The sequence below is a fragment of the Bufo bufo genome, chromosome 4 (genome assembly GCF_905171765.1).
Source record: "Bufo bufo chromosome 4, aBufBuf1.1, whole genome shotgun sequence".
Classification (NCBI taxonomy): Eukaryota; Metazoa; Chordata; class Amphibia; order Anura; family Bufonidae; genus Bufo; species Bufo bufo.
The window spans coordinates 41211192-41231429 of record NC_053392.1 but is presented as its reverse complement, the minus strand read 5'-3'; the positions used below and the strand labels follow the sequence as shown (position 1 = coordinate 41231429).

The 20238-nt window shown below is 46.2% G+C and overlaps 1 protein-coding gene across 3 annotated transcripts in view; it reads right to left on the bottom strand.

The window, feature by feature from the left end:
* Nucleotides 1–20238, bottom strand: part of ADCY3 (adenylate cyclase 3) — a 178827-nt gene that overhangs the window by 18233 nt on the left and 140356 nt on the right. For 2 of the 3 annotated variants that reach the window (XM_040427123.1, XM_040427126.1), the window contains exons 3-9: nt 10255–10385; nt 9877–9988; nt 9586–9713; nt 3666–3824; nt 3376–3541; nt 2955–3074; nt 15–157 (exon numbers count right to left, since the gene is read on the bottom strand). In XM_040427123.1, the coding sequence (XP_040283057.1) occupies nt 15–157; nt 2955–3074; nt 3376–3541; nt 3666–3824; nt 9586–9713; nt 9877–9988; nt 10255–10385 (959 nt within the window). The remainder of the gene's footprint in view (nt 1–14; nt 158–2954; nt 3075–3375; nt 3542–3665; nt 3825–9585; nt 9714–9876; nt 9989–10254; nt 10386–20238) is intronic. The other variant, XM_040427125.1, reaches the window with a different exon arrangement.

Below are 20238 nucleotides of genomic sequence, written 5' to 3'. Positions count from 1 at the left end.
GCGAGATGACTCACACTTGTACAGTCTCTCTCTCCAGCAAGGCTTCATTCAGCAGTTTGTTCAGCTCCTGCTCATTCTGCTGAGCGTCAATGACTCTCTCGGCCAAGTCTCTCAAGCGGAGGCGTCTGCGGGGGTTGGGGAAAGATGGGTTCACCACCTGTGATGAGACAGGGGAGCAAACATGGAATCATTGTCATCACGAGGAGCTGCAGTGCCGCATCATCTTAGAAATGTAAAGCTAAGCATACAAACGACATGCATGCTGGAATGTTTCCATACACCAACAGTAAGCAGAGATCTCGACAATGGGGAGGAAACCTATGGTTGCCAGTATCCTTTCTCAGAAGCAGATCGAGGCCAGATACATTAAAAAAAAACCCTCTTCTCCAATTTTTTTTTTTTTAAGAAAATAGAGGTATATTTCATCTCGACGAGACCTTATCCCGCGCTCGTTACATTGTGCAGATCATGAGAAAACCTGGTAAAATTCCTTTAATCTGCCATTAATAGGGATTATGACTCCCTGCCCTGGATCTAGAACAACTGCAGTCATATGAGGATCCACTAGAGGGCGCCACACCAAAAGGGACTGTGTGACATAAAGCAGGCAAACACGGGGGATGTGATTGCCAGGGAACTCACGCGGTCAGCCATATTGCTATATACTGTCGTGTTCTGTATATATTACAGATGCCCTTCTCTTAACCAGCGCAAGACCAGGCCATTCCCTCCTTACTCTTCATGATCAGACTTTTTTTTTTTTTGGTACATGCCAAAACCTTTTTTTTTCATTCGGTCATTTAAATCATTTTTTAGGGTACTTTCATACTAGCGTTTTTCTTTTCCGGTATTGAGTTCCTCACAGGAGCTCAATACCGGATAAAAACCGATCAGTTTTATCCTAATGCATTCTGAATGGAGAGCATTCCGTTCAGGATGCATCAGTTCAGTCCCGCGTACGTTTTTTTGGACGGAGAAAATACAGCAGCATGAAGCAGTTTTATCTCCGGCCAAAAATACCGAACACTTGCCGGAAGGCCGGCATTAATTTACATTGAAATGCATTAGTGCCGTATCCGGCATTAAGTGTTCCGGCAAAACGGATCCGGCTTTTCGGTCTGCGCATGCACAGACCTTTAAAAATGCAAAAAAAATATGAATACCGGATCCGTTTTTCCGGAGAGACGGATCCGACATTTCAATGCATTGTGATACATGGGGATTTCTTTTTATGTAATTTTTTTATTTTATGTTATTTATTATTTTGCTTTTATTTTTTTATACCTGCAAAAATGGGAGGGAAAAAAGTATGTTTACTAAAATACTTTGGGGGTCATTTATGACGAGAAGTACGCTATTTTTTTTGCACTTTTGCCGCAGATTCGGTCGCAAAGGGGAAGGGGGCCGGTTCTTCTCATTTATCATTTTCTATGTCTGTTTTTGCCGCAGAAAATGAAGTCTACTCCAGCAAGGGAGCTGTCATAGACTTAAGCAAGTTGCACAGCCAGCGCCTAAGTTATATATAGGCCGACGCCTCTACATAATTTAGGCGCATCAAAAACTCAGATCTTAATAAATGACCCCATTTGTGCTCACATAAGGTCATAAACATCTGTGGGTTATTTTAATGTGACATTAGTTTTTTATTGGTGATTTACCCTGTGATTGGCTGATATATCACAGCCCCTGGTGGAGCCTCGTCCAGAGCTGATCTGGGTATGCTAGGAGTCAGCAGCTCCTGCACTTCCTCGATACCACTTGATCACTGAGACGGCAATCAGAAATATTGTGTCCGCTTTCTGAATGGCATGAGCGCCGTGTATACAGAAATGGGGAAGACATGGAATAAAGCAATATCTGCCTACTCTCTATGGCCAGTCCACCTATCAGTGACAGCGGCTCCCCGCACAGTCTCCATGCACCTGCAGGATCAACAAGTTCGTTCTGAAAAGTGGATGGTGGTGTTTCCCCAAGCGGTGGTGACTAACCACTTGGGGACGCTTCACCACTGACTGCTCCGGCACGCATGACCCCCATCTGCAGTAAACAAGCCGAAGACCGGAAGATTGCAGAACAGAGCCAGGGCATAGGACCAGAGCTGCAGGGAGCAGATGTGTATGGTTCTGCGTCCCTTACCTGGGGAACAGATGTCACCAAAATGCACTAGGGAAGGTGGAGGCCTGGGCAATTTTCAGCTGGAATCCTTCCTAACCATTGTACAAACAAGTACCCCTCTTCCCGGGAGTGGCGCCCCCCCTAATAGCAGTGGCAGGATATTGCCCCGGCCACGCTCCTAACACTGTCCAGGAATGAGGAACATGACAAAGAGATGAAGGTAAGGACTTGTCTCCAAATTCCAAGATCTCAATCCATCGTTATCTGTGGGATCCATGGAGGCCGCACTGAGCAGCTTACAGGATGTGCTGCCAGATACCACAGGACTCCTCAGAGGTCTTATGGAGTCTATGCCTTGATGGAGCACAAGGGGATATATAAAATATTGTTTTTAATGTTATGGCTGAGAGGTGTATACTTAAAGGGGTCGTCCCATCTCAGCCTTTGATGGCGTATCGCTAGGATATGTCATCAAAATCAAAATGGTGCAGATCCCACCTCTGGGATCTGCTCCTACCTCCAGAACGGGGAGGTGGCAGCAGCATCAGGAGACCACAGAGTGGCATGATGACATAGTGTAGAGGTGGCAGCAGCATCAGGAGACAACAGAGTGGCAAGGTGACATAGTGTGGAGGTGGCAGCAGCAGGTGCTCTCCCTTTACTGCTACGGGAGTTCCAAAAATAGCCAAGCGAGTGTACTCGGCTATTTTTCGAAAGTTAAATAGCCTTGACTAGAGAGCGCACCGCGCATGCAGCAGTCGGACCACCATCGATCAGACATTTATGGCCTATCCTACTGAAACCCTTGTAAAAGGTCCTGAAACGACATGGGGACTCACTCTGGTGTCCAGCTCCTCGTTCTCGTCCGGGGTGGTGCAGGTGGTGTGGATGCTGCCGTTGCACTCCTTGGTGTTGATCAGCTGCGGCGAGTTTCCGTGTGATGACGTCAGCGACAGCTTCTGAACAGAACGAGAATCCAAAGAGCAATGTCACCAATTGGCATGCTAAGCCCCACCCACAGTAAGCCACACCCAGTATAGTTAACCACGCCTACTTATACCTATAGAAACCCGACCATCATCATGACCACTAGGGGGGTTATGTGTTCAATTTCTGTCCTAAAGATGGCGCTAGATGCAGCAAAAATGTACGTGATCAGTCAATATTTCCTAAATTTTCCAACCCTATGGCCCATCATCTGGCCTTAACAGTCCCAGAAAGGAGCCTCGGGGGCAGTACAGCGAGAGCAGTGAGACTTACCACTCCATTTATCCCATTCTTATTTGCTGGCTGCTTAGGGAAGACCACCAGGTAAGTGACGATGCCCTTCTCTCGCAGGTAGTCGCACCGTGTGCCCCCTTCTCCAGGCTCCACATCAAACTCCCCCTTCAGGCAGTCGTATGTGCTCTGGGAGATGTGCACCCGGCTGTGGTCAGGGAGAGGTCAATAGAGGTTACAGGTTTTGAGATTTGGTCTATTCTTTGGAAAGAGATACCAACCAGGCATTTTAGGGGTTAAAAAAAATCACCCTCAGCTTTAGGGCAACTTACCCAGGGATTCCTCCAGCCTCCATCTTGTTAGCCAGGGTGACGTCGGTGGACCACACATCATATTGCCACCGTTTCTGTCCCAGGACTCCTCCAATGACGGTCCCTGTATGAACGCCCACGCGCATGTCTACGTCCGTTTTTGTTTTCTCTCGCACGTATCTACACAAGTGAAAAAAAAGCACATCTTAGATCAGGAGTGCATCTGCTATTGATCCATCCATCCATCCAGCGCATTGGGAAAGTCTTGTGCTATCAGTTCCCCAATAACGAGAAAGTGAGGACAGAATGTTACAAATCTTTGATCATTTATTGAAAAGGAAAAACTAAAATCTTGCATACGCCACTGCTCCCATTCACTTCTATGGGCTCGATGGAAATAGACGAGCCAGCGCTCGGCTATTTTCGCCATCCCTATAGAAAATGAATGCACAGTGTGCCCTCCTTCACTTTTGGGTCTCCGTTCTCTATACGGTAGGTGCGGGTCCCAGTGTTGGGACCTGCACCTACAAGACAATAGGGGCATATCCTAGCGATATACAGTACAGACCAAAAGTTTGGACACACCTTCTCATTCAAAGAGTTTTCTTTATTTTCATGACTATGAAGGCATCAAAACTATGAATTAACACATGTGGAATTATATACATAACAAACAAGTGTGAAACAACTGAAAATATGTCATATTCTAGGTTCTTCAAAGTAGCCACCTTTTGCTTTGATTACTGCTTTGCACACTCTTGGCATTCTCTTGATGAGCTTCAAGAGGTAGTCCCCTGAAATGGTCTTCCAACAGTCTTGAAGAAGTTCCCAGAGATGCTTAGCACTTGTTGGCCCTTTTGCCTTCACTCTGCGGTCCAGCTCACCCCAAACCATCTCGATTGGGTTCAGGTCCGGTGACTGTGGAGGCCAGGTCATCTGGCGCAGCACCCCATCACTCTCCTTCATGGTCAAATAGCCCTTACTTTCAAAGTTTTCCCAATTTTTCGGCTGACTGACTGACCTTCATTTCTTAAAGTAATGATGGCCACTCGTTTTTCTTTACTTAGCTGCTTTTTTCTTGCCATAATACAAATTCTAACAGTCTATTCAGTAGGACTATCAGCTGTGTATCCACCTGACTTCTCCTCAACGCAACTGACGGTTCCAACCCCATTTATAAGGCAAGAAATCCCACTTATTAAACCTGACAGGGCACACCTGTGAAGTGAAAACCATTTCAGTGGACTACCTCTTGAAGCTCATCAAGAGAATGCCAAGAGTGTGCAAAGCAGTAATCAAAGCAAAAGGTGGCTACTTTGAAGAACCTAGAATATGACATATTTTCAGTTGTTTCACACTTGTTTGTTATGTATATAATTCCACATGTGTTAATTCATAGTTTTGATGCCTTCAGTGTGAATCTACAATTTTCATAGTCATGAAAATAAAGAAAACTCTTTGAATGAGAAGTTGTGTCTAAACTTTTGGTCTGTACTGTATCTCCATTGTCTATTATGAGACAACCCCTTTAACCCATATGCTTTTAGATGGCATCCTTATTATTATTATTAGTATGCACTTATGTCTTATTGGATTAAAATGTATTTTCTCAGAGAGATTTTAGTTCTGCCATTGGGCATGGTGGGCGTGCAGGGGTCTGGTGGGGTTAGGAAACGGTATTGAGGGTAGGGGGGCCCAAACTGAACTCTTGCAGTAGGGGCCATATGCCTATAGCTACGCCCCTGCATAGACATAAGTGTTCATACCCTTTACTCAGAACATAAATATTCACATCCTTTACTCAGGACTTAGTTGATGCCCCTTTGGCAGTGATTGCAGTCTCCAGTCTTCTTAGAGATGATGCCACAAGGTTTCCTCACCTGGATCTGGGTATTTTCTGCCGTTCTTCTCTGCAGATCCTCTCAAGCTCTGTCAGGTTGGATGGGGGCCGTCGGTGGACAGCCATGTTCAGGTCTCTCCAGAGATGTTCCATCGGGTTCAGTGCCCTTGCTGGGCCACTCATGGACATACACAGAGTTGTCCATCAGACGCTCCTGTGTTGTCTTGGCTGTGGGCCATTGTCTTGTTGGAAGGTGAACCTTCAGCCCAGTCTGAGGTCCAGTGCGCTCTGGATCAGGTTCTCATTAAGAATATCTTTAAACTTTCCTCCATTCAGCTTTCCCTCAACCCTGACCAGTGTCCCTGTCCCCCCAGTATGATGCTGCCACCACCATGTTCACTGTAGGGATGGTATTGGGCAGCTAATAAGCAGGGCCTGGTTTCCTCCAGACATGACGCTTAGAATTGAGGCCAAAAAGTTCAATCTTGGCTTCATCAGAGCAGAGAATCTTGTTTCTCACAGTCTGAGAGTCCTTTAGGTGACTTTTTTTTTGTTTGCAAAAACTAGGCGGCTTTTACTGAGGAGAGGCTTCTTTCTGGCCACTCCGCCATAATAGAGTGCTGCAGTGATGGTCGATCTTCTGGACGTTTCTACCATCTGCACACAGGATCTTTGAAGCTCAGCCATAGTGACTAGAGATGAGCAAATTTCTAATAAATTCGGTTCGACTAATTTTTCAAAAAGAAGCTCACTCCTTTTACACCGTCGTCAGCTGATTCCACATAGAAGTCTACAGAACCGGTTCCATTAAACGCTTATACAAGTAGAGCCCACCGACAGAGTGGAGAGGGTGTCAGCAGTAAGTTTGTGTTTGTGATGTCACTGATTATTTTGCCCTTCCTCTGATCTGTCAGAAAAATAACCCCCAAAAAACGGATCCTGTCTGTGGAGCATCCGCCTTCACTCGGTCAGAAATTGGTCAGTAATCCATCAGTATTGCTAAAGCCCAAAAAAATCAGGAGTGGATCCAAAACAGAGATGACACGTGAACAGAATATTTGCATGTCTTCTGTGTTTTGTACCCACTCCTGCTTTTGGCTACCAAATCATAAGCCAATTCTGATGGGACCATACAGGCCTTACAGCTGTTACACAGACAGGATCCGTTGTGCGTCTCATTTTTCCTTCTTTCTCACAGATCAGAAGAAGGGTGAAATAAATGATAATGTCAGCCAGGCCAAAAGGCAAAATAGTGGCCCAGTCATGAAGTGGGGAGGGTGGGAACAGCATAAAAAGTCCACAGAGTGGCCCTATGACATAGTGGTGAGGTGGAAGCAGCATGAGGAGACCTTAGAGTGGTCCAATGACAGAGTCTGGAGGTGGCAGCAGCATCAGGAGGAGGCCACAGAGTGGCACAATGAGCGTTTGGAGGTGGCGGCAGCAGCAGCATCAGAAGAAGGCCACAGGGTGGCACAATGACAGTGTGGAGGTGGCGGCAGCATCAAGAGGCCACAGAGTGGCACAATGACAGAGTGTGGAGGTGGCGGCAGCAGCAGCACCAGGAGGAGGCCACAGGGTGGCACAATGGCAGTGTGGAGGTGGAAGCAGCATCAGGAAGCCACAGAGTGGCACAATGACAGTGTGGAGGTGGCAGGAGCATCAGGAGGCCACAGAGTGGCAAGGTGACATAGTGTTGAGGTGGCAGCAGCATCAGGAGACCACAGAGTGGCAAGGTGACAGTGTGGAGGTGGCAACAGCATCAAGAGACCACAGAGTGGCAAGGTGACATAGTGTGGAGGTGGCAGCAGCATCAGGAGACCAAAGAGTGGCATGATGACATAGTGTAGAGGTGGCAGCAGCATCAGGAGAAAACAGAGTGGCAAGATGAAATAGTGTGGAGGTGGCAGCATTAGGAGACCACAGAGTGACCCGGTGACAGAGTGGGGAGGTGGGTGGCAATACCAGTACCAGCTGAAGATGGTGGGTGAAAGAAGGAGCACTTGGCATCGGATGTATGGTATCAGGCGGGTGGCAGCATCAGAATAGTAGCCTATTAGGCTACTAATAGGCAGTAGCCTAATAGGCAGGTAGCCAGAAGAAACCAGTCTCTTTTGTCAAAGTGTTGGTGTGGCACCATGGATGATCTAGTCTGATGGGTGGAAATCCTGGCTGATCCACGTCTGATTCATCTTGACAAAGGTCAGTCTCTCCACATTTTGGGTGGACAGGCGAGTTCTTCTTAACTATGGCCCCCACCGTACAAACACTAAACACAGTGTGTCTGGGTCCTCCGCCTCGTCTTCCTCCTCGCCCTGTAGCTCCTCTGGCTGCTCCTGCTCCTCCTCTCCTGTCACCTGTGTAGAAAAACCACCCATTTCGCTACACATTGTGCTCCAATGTCCTCCTCCTCCTCCAGTTCAGCCCCACCAAGGCTCATGAGGCCGTGAGATCTAGGCGCCACATCTCCAGTCCCCTGACCAGCCAGATTTACCAGCATCTGTTCCAGGACATGAAGCAGTGAAATGACGTTTTTCATCCCGTTGTCCTGGCGACTGACAAATAACGTGGCCTCCTCAAAGTGCCTGAGCAAATGGCAGGTGTCACACATGAGCTGCCACTGGCTGACATCGAAGTTACACAGGGGAGTACTCCTGTCCGCTTGGATCATCAAGAAATCGTTAATGGCCTTTCTTTGTTCGTATAGTTGGTCCAACATATGGAGGGTGGAATTCCAACAGGTTGTAACCTCGCATATCAGCCTATGTTGGTGGATGCCGTTCTGCTGCTGCAGCTCAAGAAGGGTATGCTTTGCGGTGTACGAGTGGCTGAAGTGCATGCAAAGTTTCCTGGCCATTTTTAGGATGTCTTGCAGATGGGTGGAAGACTTCAGGAACCACTTGACAACCAGATTGAACATGTGTGCCATGCAGGGCGCATGGCTCAGCCCTCCTTGACGCAGCACCGACACCATGTTCTTCCAGTTGTCGGTCACCATGGTTCCGATTTTGAGTTGTCACGGAGAAAGCCAGGATTCGATTTCTTGATGAAGGACACGGAGCAGTTCCTCCCCTGTGTGACTCCGTTCGCCCAGGTAAACGAGGTAAATAACAGCGTGACATTGCCATGCAATGCATATGTGGTATGCTGGAGGGGCACTGTGAATTGTCCATGCAGTGGAGGCTGAGGACACAGTGGAGGATGAGGAGGCAGAGGCGGACATTGTCGCAGGACCAATGGCGTGAGAACGTGGAGGCAGAAGCGGCGTCACCTGGCCAAGTTGCTGGTGTGGCTGTGCAGTAACCACATTCACCCAGTGGGCTGTAAAGGACATGTATTGTCCCTGACCGTAATTACAGCTCCACACGTCGGCGCAGCTGTGCACTTTGGCATTGCTGACGGAATGAATGACGAGGAGTCGGTGGAGGAGCATCATGACCAGCAGATGATGGGAAGGACAGACAGCTCTCTTCGTCTAAGGTGGTGGAGCCTTGACTGCCGGAAATCGGGTGCGGCGTCGCACTGGGTGATGTAGCGGTTGCTGCTGCAGGCTGGACCACCACATCAGCGCCACGGTTCTCCCAGGCCACTTTATGGTGACACTGCATATGTTGACGCAAATCTGTGCCTGCACTCAATCCTGTCTCTGGGCTCTATGGGCAGTTCTTTCCTCCTCATGGTTTGGTTTTCCTCTGATATAGATTGTCAGCTGTGAGACACAGGCTGTGTCTTTCAAAATCATGTCGAATCACCTGAATTTACCACAGGTGACTCCAATCAAGGTGTAGAACATCTGAGATGATCAAGAGAAATGGGAGGCCCCAGAGCTAAATGTCAAGTGTCGTAGCAAAGGGGCTGAATACTTATGTCCAGGAGAAATTGTTGTTTTTTCTTTTTAATAAATTAGCAAAGTTTCTAGGGTTCTGTTCTCACTACCTCATTGTGGAGTATGGGGGGCAGAATGAAGGGGAAAACTATGAAACAAGGAGATGGAGATCAAAATGTGGAGAAAGTGAAAGGGTCTGAAGACTTTCCAATTGTATCGTATGTAGATTCACCCTGTAAAACTGTGCTCGGAGCCGAACCTGCAAACACGATACTTACGATATGGCATCAACCATGGCCAGACCCATCATGATGGAGCAGTAAGCATGATCGTCTCTATAGTCCGGGAGGCCGCAGATACAGTAATAACAGTCACCCAAAATCTTAATCCTCAGCTGGTGGTATTTCTAGGAAACCAAAAGGCACATATAGTAAGACACTGTATAAAATGTAGACAGTCATTTATCATAAAATCAATGGTGTCCATGAAAAGCACTGCCACAAGTCACCCTCCAAACCTGTTACAACCTCAGCTCTGCTACATCTCTACATAAAACTATATATACTCACCGCTGCAAGCTTGTCGAAGCGGGCAAAAAGTTCATTTAGCAGCTTTACCAGCTCCTGGGCGCTGCAGTACGAGGACAGCTGTGTGAAGCCCACAATATCAGCGAAGAGTATGCTGTCAAGAGACAGAGACCATCAGGGTCAATATCTGTAGAACATCCTACTGCGCGGATACATTGAGTAGTCAGCTTTTACCCCAAGGAGTAGTCAGTTTTTGCCCTAATTATATGGCAAAAACGGCGCCGCCCCTGTGCACAGGTTGTGTGTGGTACTGCATCTCAGCCTTACTCACTTCATAGAGCTGAGCTGCAATACCAGGCAACAGGTGTGCAGTTTTACAATAAAGCACCTTGTTACAAGATATAAAGGGGCCCCGCATACCTGACGTTCTCGTGACGGTACATGTACATGGTGTTAAACTGCTGCAGCTCTTTCTGTTTTTGGTCTTTCTTCATGTCGTTGAGCATCTCGTCTGCAATGTGTTTGGGCAGAATGGAGAGGAGGAGACGTTCCTGCACAAAATACACAAGAGCCGGGATGAGAACGAGACATTGTCCTTGTCTTCTAGGAAACTCGAGCACATAGGGCGCCGGCTAAATGGAAATGATCAAAAACACGCTAAGAATTGTGGTGGATGCCGACAGCAGAGGAGGCTGAAAGCACAACTCTGTGTCCACCAGCAGCAACCAGTGCAGGACATGGAGACTTCAGGGTTACTTGGGTTTCCATTGTATGACCACTGTTTACCAGGGATTGGAGTTGCCCATATCTACCATGGATAAGACAATGAATATAAGATTGTCTACTAGAGATTTTGCTTCACCATGAAATGGACACTTTTATTCAACTGTCCAAAAGGGCTCAGATTCTGCCTACCCCACTGTCCACCAGGGCTCATGAAATGTACATACCACTGCCCACCAGGGCTCATGAAATGTATATAGCACTGCCCACTAGGGCTTATGAAATGTACATACCACTGTCCACCAGGACTCATGAAATGTACATACCACTGTCCACCAGGGCTCATGAAATGTATATAACACTGCCGACTAGGGCTTATGAAATGTACATACCACTGTCCACCAGGACTCATGAAATGTACATACCACTGTCCACCAGGGCTCATGAAATGTATATAACACTGCCCACTAGGGCTTATGAAATGTACATTCCACTGTCCACCAGGGCTCATGAAATGTATATAACACTGCCGACTAGGGCTCATGAAATGTATATAACACTGCCCACTAGGGCTTATGAAATGTACATTCCACTGTCCACCAGGGCTCATGAAATGTATATAACACTGCCGACTAGGGCTCATGAAATGTATATAACACTGCCCACTAGGGCTTATGAAATGTACATGCCACTGTCCACCAGGGCTCATGAAATGTATATAACACTGCCCACTAGGGCTTATGAAATGTACATACCACTGTCCACCAGGGCTCATGAAATGTATATAACACTGCCCACCAGGGCTCAGGAAATGTACATACCGCTGCCCACCAGGGCTCATGAAATGTATATAACACTGCCCACTAGGGCTTATGAAATGTACATACCACTGTCCACCAGGGCTCATGAAATGTATATAACACTGCCCACTAGGGCTTATGAAATGTACATACCACTGCCCACCAGGGCTCATGAAATGTATATAACACTGCCCACTAGGGCTTATGAAATGTACATACCACTGTCCACCAGGGCTCAGGAAATGTATATAACACTGCCCACTAGGGCTTATGAAATGTACATACCACTGTCCACCAGGGCTCAGGAAATGTACATACCACTGCCCACCAGGGCTCATGAAATGTACATACTACTGCCCACCAGGCTCATGAAATGTATATACACTGACCACTAAGGTTTGTGAAATGTACAGTTGTGTTCAAAATAATAGCAGTCAGACATCACTAACCTGATCAATCACTGTTTTTGGTAGAAATATTTCTATATAGCAAATAATTTACTAGCAGGTGTAGTAGAGTAATAGACCCAACAGTCATGACATGCATGCTGCTGATTCTCTGTAATTGAATCACTAATTGAAAGGGGCATGTTCAAAATAATAGCAGTGTGGAGTTTTCAATTAGTGAGGTCATTCATTCTTTGAAAAACAGGTGGCAATTATTGCTCTTATTTAAGGAAGGAAGGCAGCAAATGTCGTACATGCTGGTTACAGTGCATTTCTCTCAGAAATTCTGAGGAAAATTTCATTCCAGGCATTGTTCAGAAGAACAGCGTACCTTGATTAAAAAGTTGATTGGAGAAGGGAAAACATATAAAGAAGTGCAGAAAATGAGAGGCGGCTCAGCTAAAATGATCGCAAATGCTTTAAAATGGCAACCAAAACCTATAAGACGTGGAAGAAAGCGAAAAACTACCATTCAAATGGATAGAAGAATAGCCAAAATGGCAACAATCAGCTCCAGGAAGATGAAAGAAGGTCTAAGGTTACCTGTGAGTACTGTGAGAAGATGCCTATGGGAAGCCGAGCTATCTGCAAGAAGCCCCCGCAAAGTCCCACTGTGCTGAAGAGCTTACAATTTGCCAGAGAGCACAGTGACCGCCCTAAAGAGACATTCTGTGGACTGATGAAAGTAAGATTGTTCTTTTTGGGTCTGAAGGCCGGAGACAGTTTGTCAGACACATTGGCAGAACCAGGGGAAGGGGGCAACCCCGAGAATATAGTGAGAGCCAGGGGCGGACTGACTATTCCGGCGGCGGTGGCAGCGGCAGGGAGAGATGAGCGCTTCCATTGTGGAAGCGCTCATCTCTATATTCATCTGATGAACGGTGGGGGGCAGGGGAGAGGCGTCTCCCTTGCCCGTTCCTCTGATAGGCTACAGGCACTAGGCCTGCAGCCTATCAGAGGCCGGTGCAGACGTCAACGCGCCGCCTGAGCCGTACAGAGCGGGACACAGGCGGGAAGAGGCTGCATCGCATCGCAGTGTCATGGAGGTAAGTATAAGTGTTTATTGTTTTCATTATTTTTAGTACAGTATGGCAAGAAGGGGGGTGGGGCCCTATATACTGGCACATTATGGGGGGGAGCACTATGGAGAAGGGGGGAAGGAGCACTATGGGGGCCCTATATACTGGCACATTATGGGGGGGAGCACTATGGAGAAGGGGGGAAGGAGCACTATGGGGGATACTGGCACATTATGGGGGGGAGCACTATGGAGAAGGGGGGAAGGAGCACTATGGGGGCCCTATATACTGGCACATTATGGGGGGGAGCACTATGGAGAAGGGGAGAAGGAGCACTATGGGGGCCCTATATACTGGCATATTATGGGGGGGAGCACTATGGAGAAGGGGGGAAGGAGCACTATGGGGGCCCTATATACTGGCACATTATGGGGGGGAGCACTATGGAGAAGGGGGGAAGGAGCACTATGGGGGCCCTATATACTGGCACATTATGGGGGGGAGCACTATGGAGAAGGGGGGAAGGAGCACTATGGGGGCCCTATATACTGGCACATTATGGGGGGAGCACTATGGAGAAGGGGGGGAAGGAGCACTATGGGGGCCCTATATACTGGCACATTATGGGGTGGCACTATGGAGAAGGGGGGGGAGAGCACTATGGGGGCATGATATACACTGCGTGCAGAATTATTAGGCAAATGAGTATTTTGACCACATCATCCTCTTTATGCATGTTGTCTTACTCCAAGCTGTATAGGCTCGAAAGCCTACTACCAATTAAGCATATTAGGTGATGTGCATCTCTGTAATGAGAAGGGGTGTGGTCTAATGACATCAACACCCTATATTAGGTGTGCATAATTATTAGGCAACTTCCTTTCCTTTGGCAAAATGGGTCAAAAGAAGGACTTGACAGGCTCAGAAAAGTCAAAAATAGTGAGATATCTAGCAGAGGGATGCAGCACTCTTAAAATTGCAAAGCTTCTGAAGCGTGATCATCGAACAATCAAGCGTTTCATTCAAAATAGTCAACAGGGTCGCAAGAAGCGTGTGGAAAAACCAAGGCGCAAAATAACTGCCCATGAACTGAGAAAAGTCAAGCGTGCAGCTGCCAAGATGCCACTTGCCACCAGTTTGGCCATATTTCAGAGCTGCAACATCACTGGAGTGCCCAAAAGCACAAGGTGTGCAATACTCTGAGACATGGCCAAGGTAAGAAAGGCTGAAAGACGACCACCACTGAACAAGACACACAAGCTGAAACGTCAAGACTGGGCCAAGAAATATCTCAAGACTGATTTTTCTAAGGTTTTATGGACTGATGAAATGAGAGTGAGTCTTGATGGGCCAGATGGATGGGCCCGTGGCTGGATTGGTAAAGGGCAGAGAGCTCCAGTCCGACTCAGACGCCAGCAAGGTGGAGGTGGAGTACTGGTTTGGGCTGGTATCATCAAAGATGAGCTTGTGGGGCCTTTTCGGGTTGAGGATGGAGTCAAGCTCAACTCCCAGTCCTACTGCCAGTTTCTGGAAGACACCTTCTTCAAGCAGTGGTACAGGAAGAAGTCTGCATCCTTCAAGAAAAACATGATTTTCATGCAGGACAATGCTCCATCACACGCGTCCAAGTACTCCACAGCGTGGCTGGCAAGAAAGGGTATAAAAGAAGAAAATCTAATGACATGGCCTCCTTGTTCACCTGATCTGAACCCCATTGAGAACCTGTGGTCCATCATCAAATGTGAGATTTACAAGGAGGGAAAACAGTACACCTCTCTGAACAGTGTCTGGGAGGCTGTGGTTGCTGCTGCACGCAATGTTGATGGTGAACAGATCAAAACACTGACAGAATCCATGGATGGCAGGCTTTTGAGTGTCCTTGCAAAGAAAGGTGGCTATATTGGTCACTGATTTGTTTTTGTTTTGTTTTTGAATGTCAGAAATGTATATTTGTGAATGTTGAGATGTTATATTGGTTTCACTGGTAAAAATAAATAATTGAAATGGGTATATATTTGTTTTTTGTTAAGTTGCCTAATAATTATGCACAGTAATAGTCACCTGCACACACAGATATCCCCCTAAAATAGCTAAAACTAAAAACAAACTAAAAACTACTTCCAAAAATATTCAGCTTTGATATTAATGAGTTTTTTGGGTTCATTGAGAACATGGTTGTTGTTCAATAATAAAATTAATCCTCAAAAATACAACTTGCCTAATAATTCTGCACTCCCTGTAGGGGTAATTATTACTGGCACCCATTTTGGTGCCACTATGGGGAAGGGGGGAGAGAAGCATTATGGGGGCATCTATGTGGGGCAGTCTATAGGGGCATTTTATACTGCCACATTATGAAGGGTGAGAGGAGAACTATGGGGGCATCTTCTAGGGGCACTATATAGGACAGGGAGGAGCACTTTGGGGGCATCTTCTGGGGGCACTATATAGGACGGGGAGGAGCACTATGGGGGCATCTTCTGGGGGCACTATATAGGAGTATTTTATACTGGCACAAATTATTGGGGCACTATGGGCACCTTAGCTCAACTAGGGGCACTAAGTGTTTTTTGTAGTGGCACACATTGCGGGTCATTTGATCACATGAGGGCACTCTGGGGACATTGACTCTACTGGGGGCACTAAGAGGAGGGTTTTTTTTTTTTTCTACTGCCACACAACAGGGCATTTTTTGTACTGGCGCACATTATAAGGGGGCTTTATTACATCTGGGGGACTATGGGAGCATTATTACTTCTGGGACACAATTACTGTTGGGGGCACTGTAGGAGCACTATTACTACTAAGTGCACTCTGGCACAGAATTATTACTATTGTTGGGATTTTGGGGAGCACTATTACTGTGGGGGCGCCCTGGCACAGTATCAGCTTAGCACAGTTATTTTTGGGGGACATTACGGTTACATTATTAGTGTCAGGGGCGCTATTTGCTGGGTGCAGTTATTTTTTTGGAGCATTGTGTTCCAGTAATTATTGAAGGGGGCGCTATCTGTGTGTAACTAGCATTTTCAGGGGGTTTATCTGTTTCTACAGTATAGTTTTGGGGGGCACAGCGGCACAGTATTGGGGGTGCATGATGGGATGTTGAGAAGGTGGGAGGAAAAGTAGGAAACTAAGATGTCTGTCTGTCAAACTCTGCAGAGATGAGAGATGGTTGAAAGAAATCATCATGGCGGTCTGGTCTGAATGGAGAAGATGAGGAAAGAGAACGTCTACATCAGAGGAGACGTCACTGGATGTAAGCGGTATGGGCGCGATATATGGGTGGGGCTGTGTGTGGGTGTGGCTTGAGGGTGGGCGGAGACACAGGGGCCCCATAATCTCCTATTGCCTGGGGAAGTGCCCCTCCCGAGACCAGGCTCTGGATCCGCCACTGGTCAGACGACCCCCAAACACTGAATTCAGGCCACAGTAGACTGTGAAGACAGCGAAGCATGGTGGACAAGCATCATGATATGGGGATGTTTCTCACACTACGGTGTTGGGCCTATTTATCGAATACCAGGGATCATGGATCAGTGTGAATACATCAGAATACTTGAAGAGGTCATGTTGCCTTATGCTGAAGAGGAAATGCCCTTGAGATGGGTGTTCCAACAAGACAAACACACCAGTAAACGGGCAACATCTTGGTTCCAGACCAACAAGATTGACGTTATGGAGCGGTCAGCCCAATCCCCGGATCTTAATCCAATAGAAAACCTGTGGGGCGACATCAAAAATGCAGTTTCTGAGGCAAAACCAAGAAATAGAGAAGAACTGTGGAATGTGGTCCCATCATCCTGGGCTGGAATACACAGGGGCAGAAGGTGGTGACTCCGAGCAACACAGACGTCCAGCAGTTCTCAGAAACAGCGGTTATACAACTAGATATTAGTGAAGGGGTTCAAAGGAAAGCAAAATCTTCAAACATTTCTCAGTTTATATAGTGAATGTTTGAGTTTGTAAAGAAGAATACAAACACTGCTATTTTTTTTGGAACAGTCTAATATTCACTTTTCTTCAATTTTTTTAGAGGAACAACACAAATTTGATATATTTTTCTTCATGTTTTGATCTGGAATATAATGTGTAGTGTCCCCAATGCATTTGTGTGGATGGAAATGAAAGCTATTAGAAGGATTTTGAGCTTTATTCACTTTTTTTTTTAAACACACTGCTATCATTTTGAACACAACTGTATATACCACTGACCCGGGGATTATGCAACGTACATACCACTTCTGACCAGGGCTCATGGAATGTATATATCGCTGCCCTTTAGGGCTAAATACATTTTTATTCCATTGCCCACCAGGGCTTGTGCAGGGCAGGTACATACCACGGTTCACCAATGCTCATGAAATGTATATACCACTAATCAACAAAGTTCATGAACTGTACGTTCCACGACACATAAAATATACACACCACTGCCCAACAGGGCTCATGGAATGTGCTTACCATTGTCCGCCAGGGTTTATAGGACGTACATACCACTGCCCACCAGGTCTCATGAAACATATATATCACTATCCAGCAGGAAACATATATATCACTATCCAGCAGGAAACATATATATCACTATCCAGCAGGAAACATATATATCACTATCCAGCAGGAAACATATATATCCCTATCCAGCAGGAAACATATATATCACTATCCAGCAGGAAACATATATATCCCTATCCAGCAGGAAACATATATATCACTATCCAGCAGGAAACATACATATCACTATCCAGCAGGAAACATATATATCACTATCCAGCAGGAAACATATATATCACTATCCAGCAGGAAACATATATATCACTATCCAGCAGGAAACATATATATCCCTATCCAGCAGGAAACATACATATCCCTATCCAGCAGGAAACATATATATCCCTATCCAGCAGGAAACATATATATCACTATCCAGCAGGAAACATATATATCACTATCCAGCAGGAAACATATATATCACTATCCAGCAGGAAACATATATATCACTATCCAGCAGGAAACATATATATCACTATCCAGCAGGAAACATATATATCCCTATCCAGCAGGAAACATACATATCCCTATCCAGCAGGAAACATATATATCCCTATCCAGCAGGAAACATATATATCACTATCCAGCAGGAAACATACATATCCCTATCCAGCAGGAAACATATATATCCCTATCCAGCAGGAAACATATATATCACTATCCAGCAGGAAACATATATATCACTATCCAGCAGGAAACATACATATCCCTATCCAGCAGGAAACATATATATCACTATCCAGCAGGAAACATATATATCACTATCCAGCAGGAAACATATATATCACTATCCAGCAGGAAACATACATATCCCTATCCAGCAGGAAACATATATATCACTATCCAGCAGGAAAGATATATATCACTATCCAGCAGGAAACATATATATCACTATCCAGCAGGAAACATATATATCACTATCCAGCAGGAAATATATATATCACTATCCAGCAGGAAATATATATATCACTATCCAGCAGGAAACATATATATCCCTATCCAGCAGGAAATATATATATCACTATCCAGCAGGAAATATATATATCACTATCCACCACTGTCTATAAAAAGGTAACATTTCAGTTAAATAAACTTAAAATTGACTAAAATCCAGCCCATCACTTCAAGACATTATTAAGGTATTTAATTAGGTCTAATTCCCATTCACATACATTTCAAAAAAACATAACAAATCCACCGAGAAATTAATATCCTCAAAACACAAAATGAATCTCGCTATTTCACTTCTTAATTTTTGGACATTTTTGAAAAACTATCCTACTATTTCAATGTAGCAGAACTGAAATCCAATGTGAATTTGTTGCTTAAGCCGTTACATATTCTTGTTTGCGGTTAGCTAGAAGTGGAGGTAAGTGGCACTGGCCATGAAGATGCACAACCTCAGAGCCTAGTTCAGGCAAAGACATAGCTCAGCACCACTAAGAAGTTGAGGCTGGAGCTACGGGTATATTGAAGCCATCCAAATTCTGTTTTCTGAGAGAGGCCAAGACCTGTACAGCAACAGGCCCATTACTAAGACCAGCCAGCCTGCCACCTGCAATCAGTACTGTGTTTTGCAAGCAAAGACTTAGTATAGTGGATACACAATGGTTGCAAGGACAGAGCTTTTTTTCTCTTTTTTCTTTTAAATCTTACATTTTTTGTTACTCTTTTTTTTTATTGCAGGGGACTTTAACTTCTGACACACTTACTGAAAGAATAATAAACTGCCTATTAGACCCTGCCTATGGGCTGTGTACAGAGAGCCATGGTTGGCCTCTTTAGTCATGTAAGGTCATGCTGCATGGACATCACATTATCAAGCAGGTTGCCCATATGCCTTGTCCATATGCCTACTTGGGACCCCACTTATAAGCCAAAGTGGAGCTTTGACCAGTGTTCCCTCTAAGCTGTGCAGCATCTAAACTCAGTCCAAAACCCGACCTGCCCACTACACAGCCTCTTCTGCAGCCTTCAAAGCCTGCTTAGGAGTGAGTGCATTATAGGAAGGAAGGCCGCTTCTCCTCCTCTGCACCAAATAGGAAGGAGCAGCAGAGAGGGAGACACACTGTTACTGCCTCTGTCTTATAATCTGGGCTTCTTACTGCCTGGGCAGCAAAAGACAGCCAACAAGCTGCTGCGCTGGTGACGTGGTCCAGGTGACGCCTTACAGGCTGGGCATCCCTATAGTGTACAGTGTTGTGACTGCAGCACTGAAGGGGTTAACTGCCATGATTGCAATCCACACCTGCCGTGTCGTGGTGTCTGAACTTGCACCTGACCATGACGCATGTACAGTCGAGTCCCATTATTTTGACCAGCAGCTTATATTCCAGAATAACCGCCGTGTGCAGCACGGACAGCAGCTAGACGGGCTGGGAGTGACTCAGTAAGGTCCACGTAGGTTGTCACAGGTATCTGGAGCCATGCTGACTTATCTGAGAAGACAACCTTTTACCAATCGGCCGAGGTCCAATTCCGATACTGCCGTGACAATTGAAGCCTCTTTTGCTGAGGAAACTTCATTATCAGAGGAGCAGTGACCGTCCGTCTGCTCCGGAGCCCCATATGCAGGACCTGTTGTGTTAGACACACGTCTGGTAGCCCCTGGGTCATTTTGGCGGTGATCTGCTCCTCTGTAGGGTGTCGTCCACCCTCGCGCACCTTCATAGCCCACGTTCACCTCTCACATCAGTGGCGCGTGGTGCTCCACAGTTTCCACATCTCTTATTCACAATGCTGCCATTTGTCCACTCACCGTACACTATCACCACAGCAGCAGAGAACAGTTCACACTGCGCAGTGTCAGAAATACCGCCACCCGGGGCCCCGAGAGCCAATAATCAGCCCTTCATCAACTCTGAT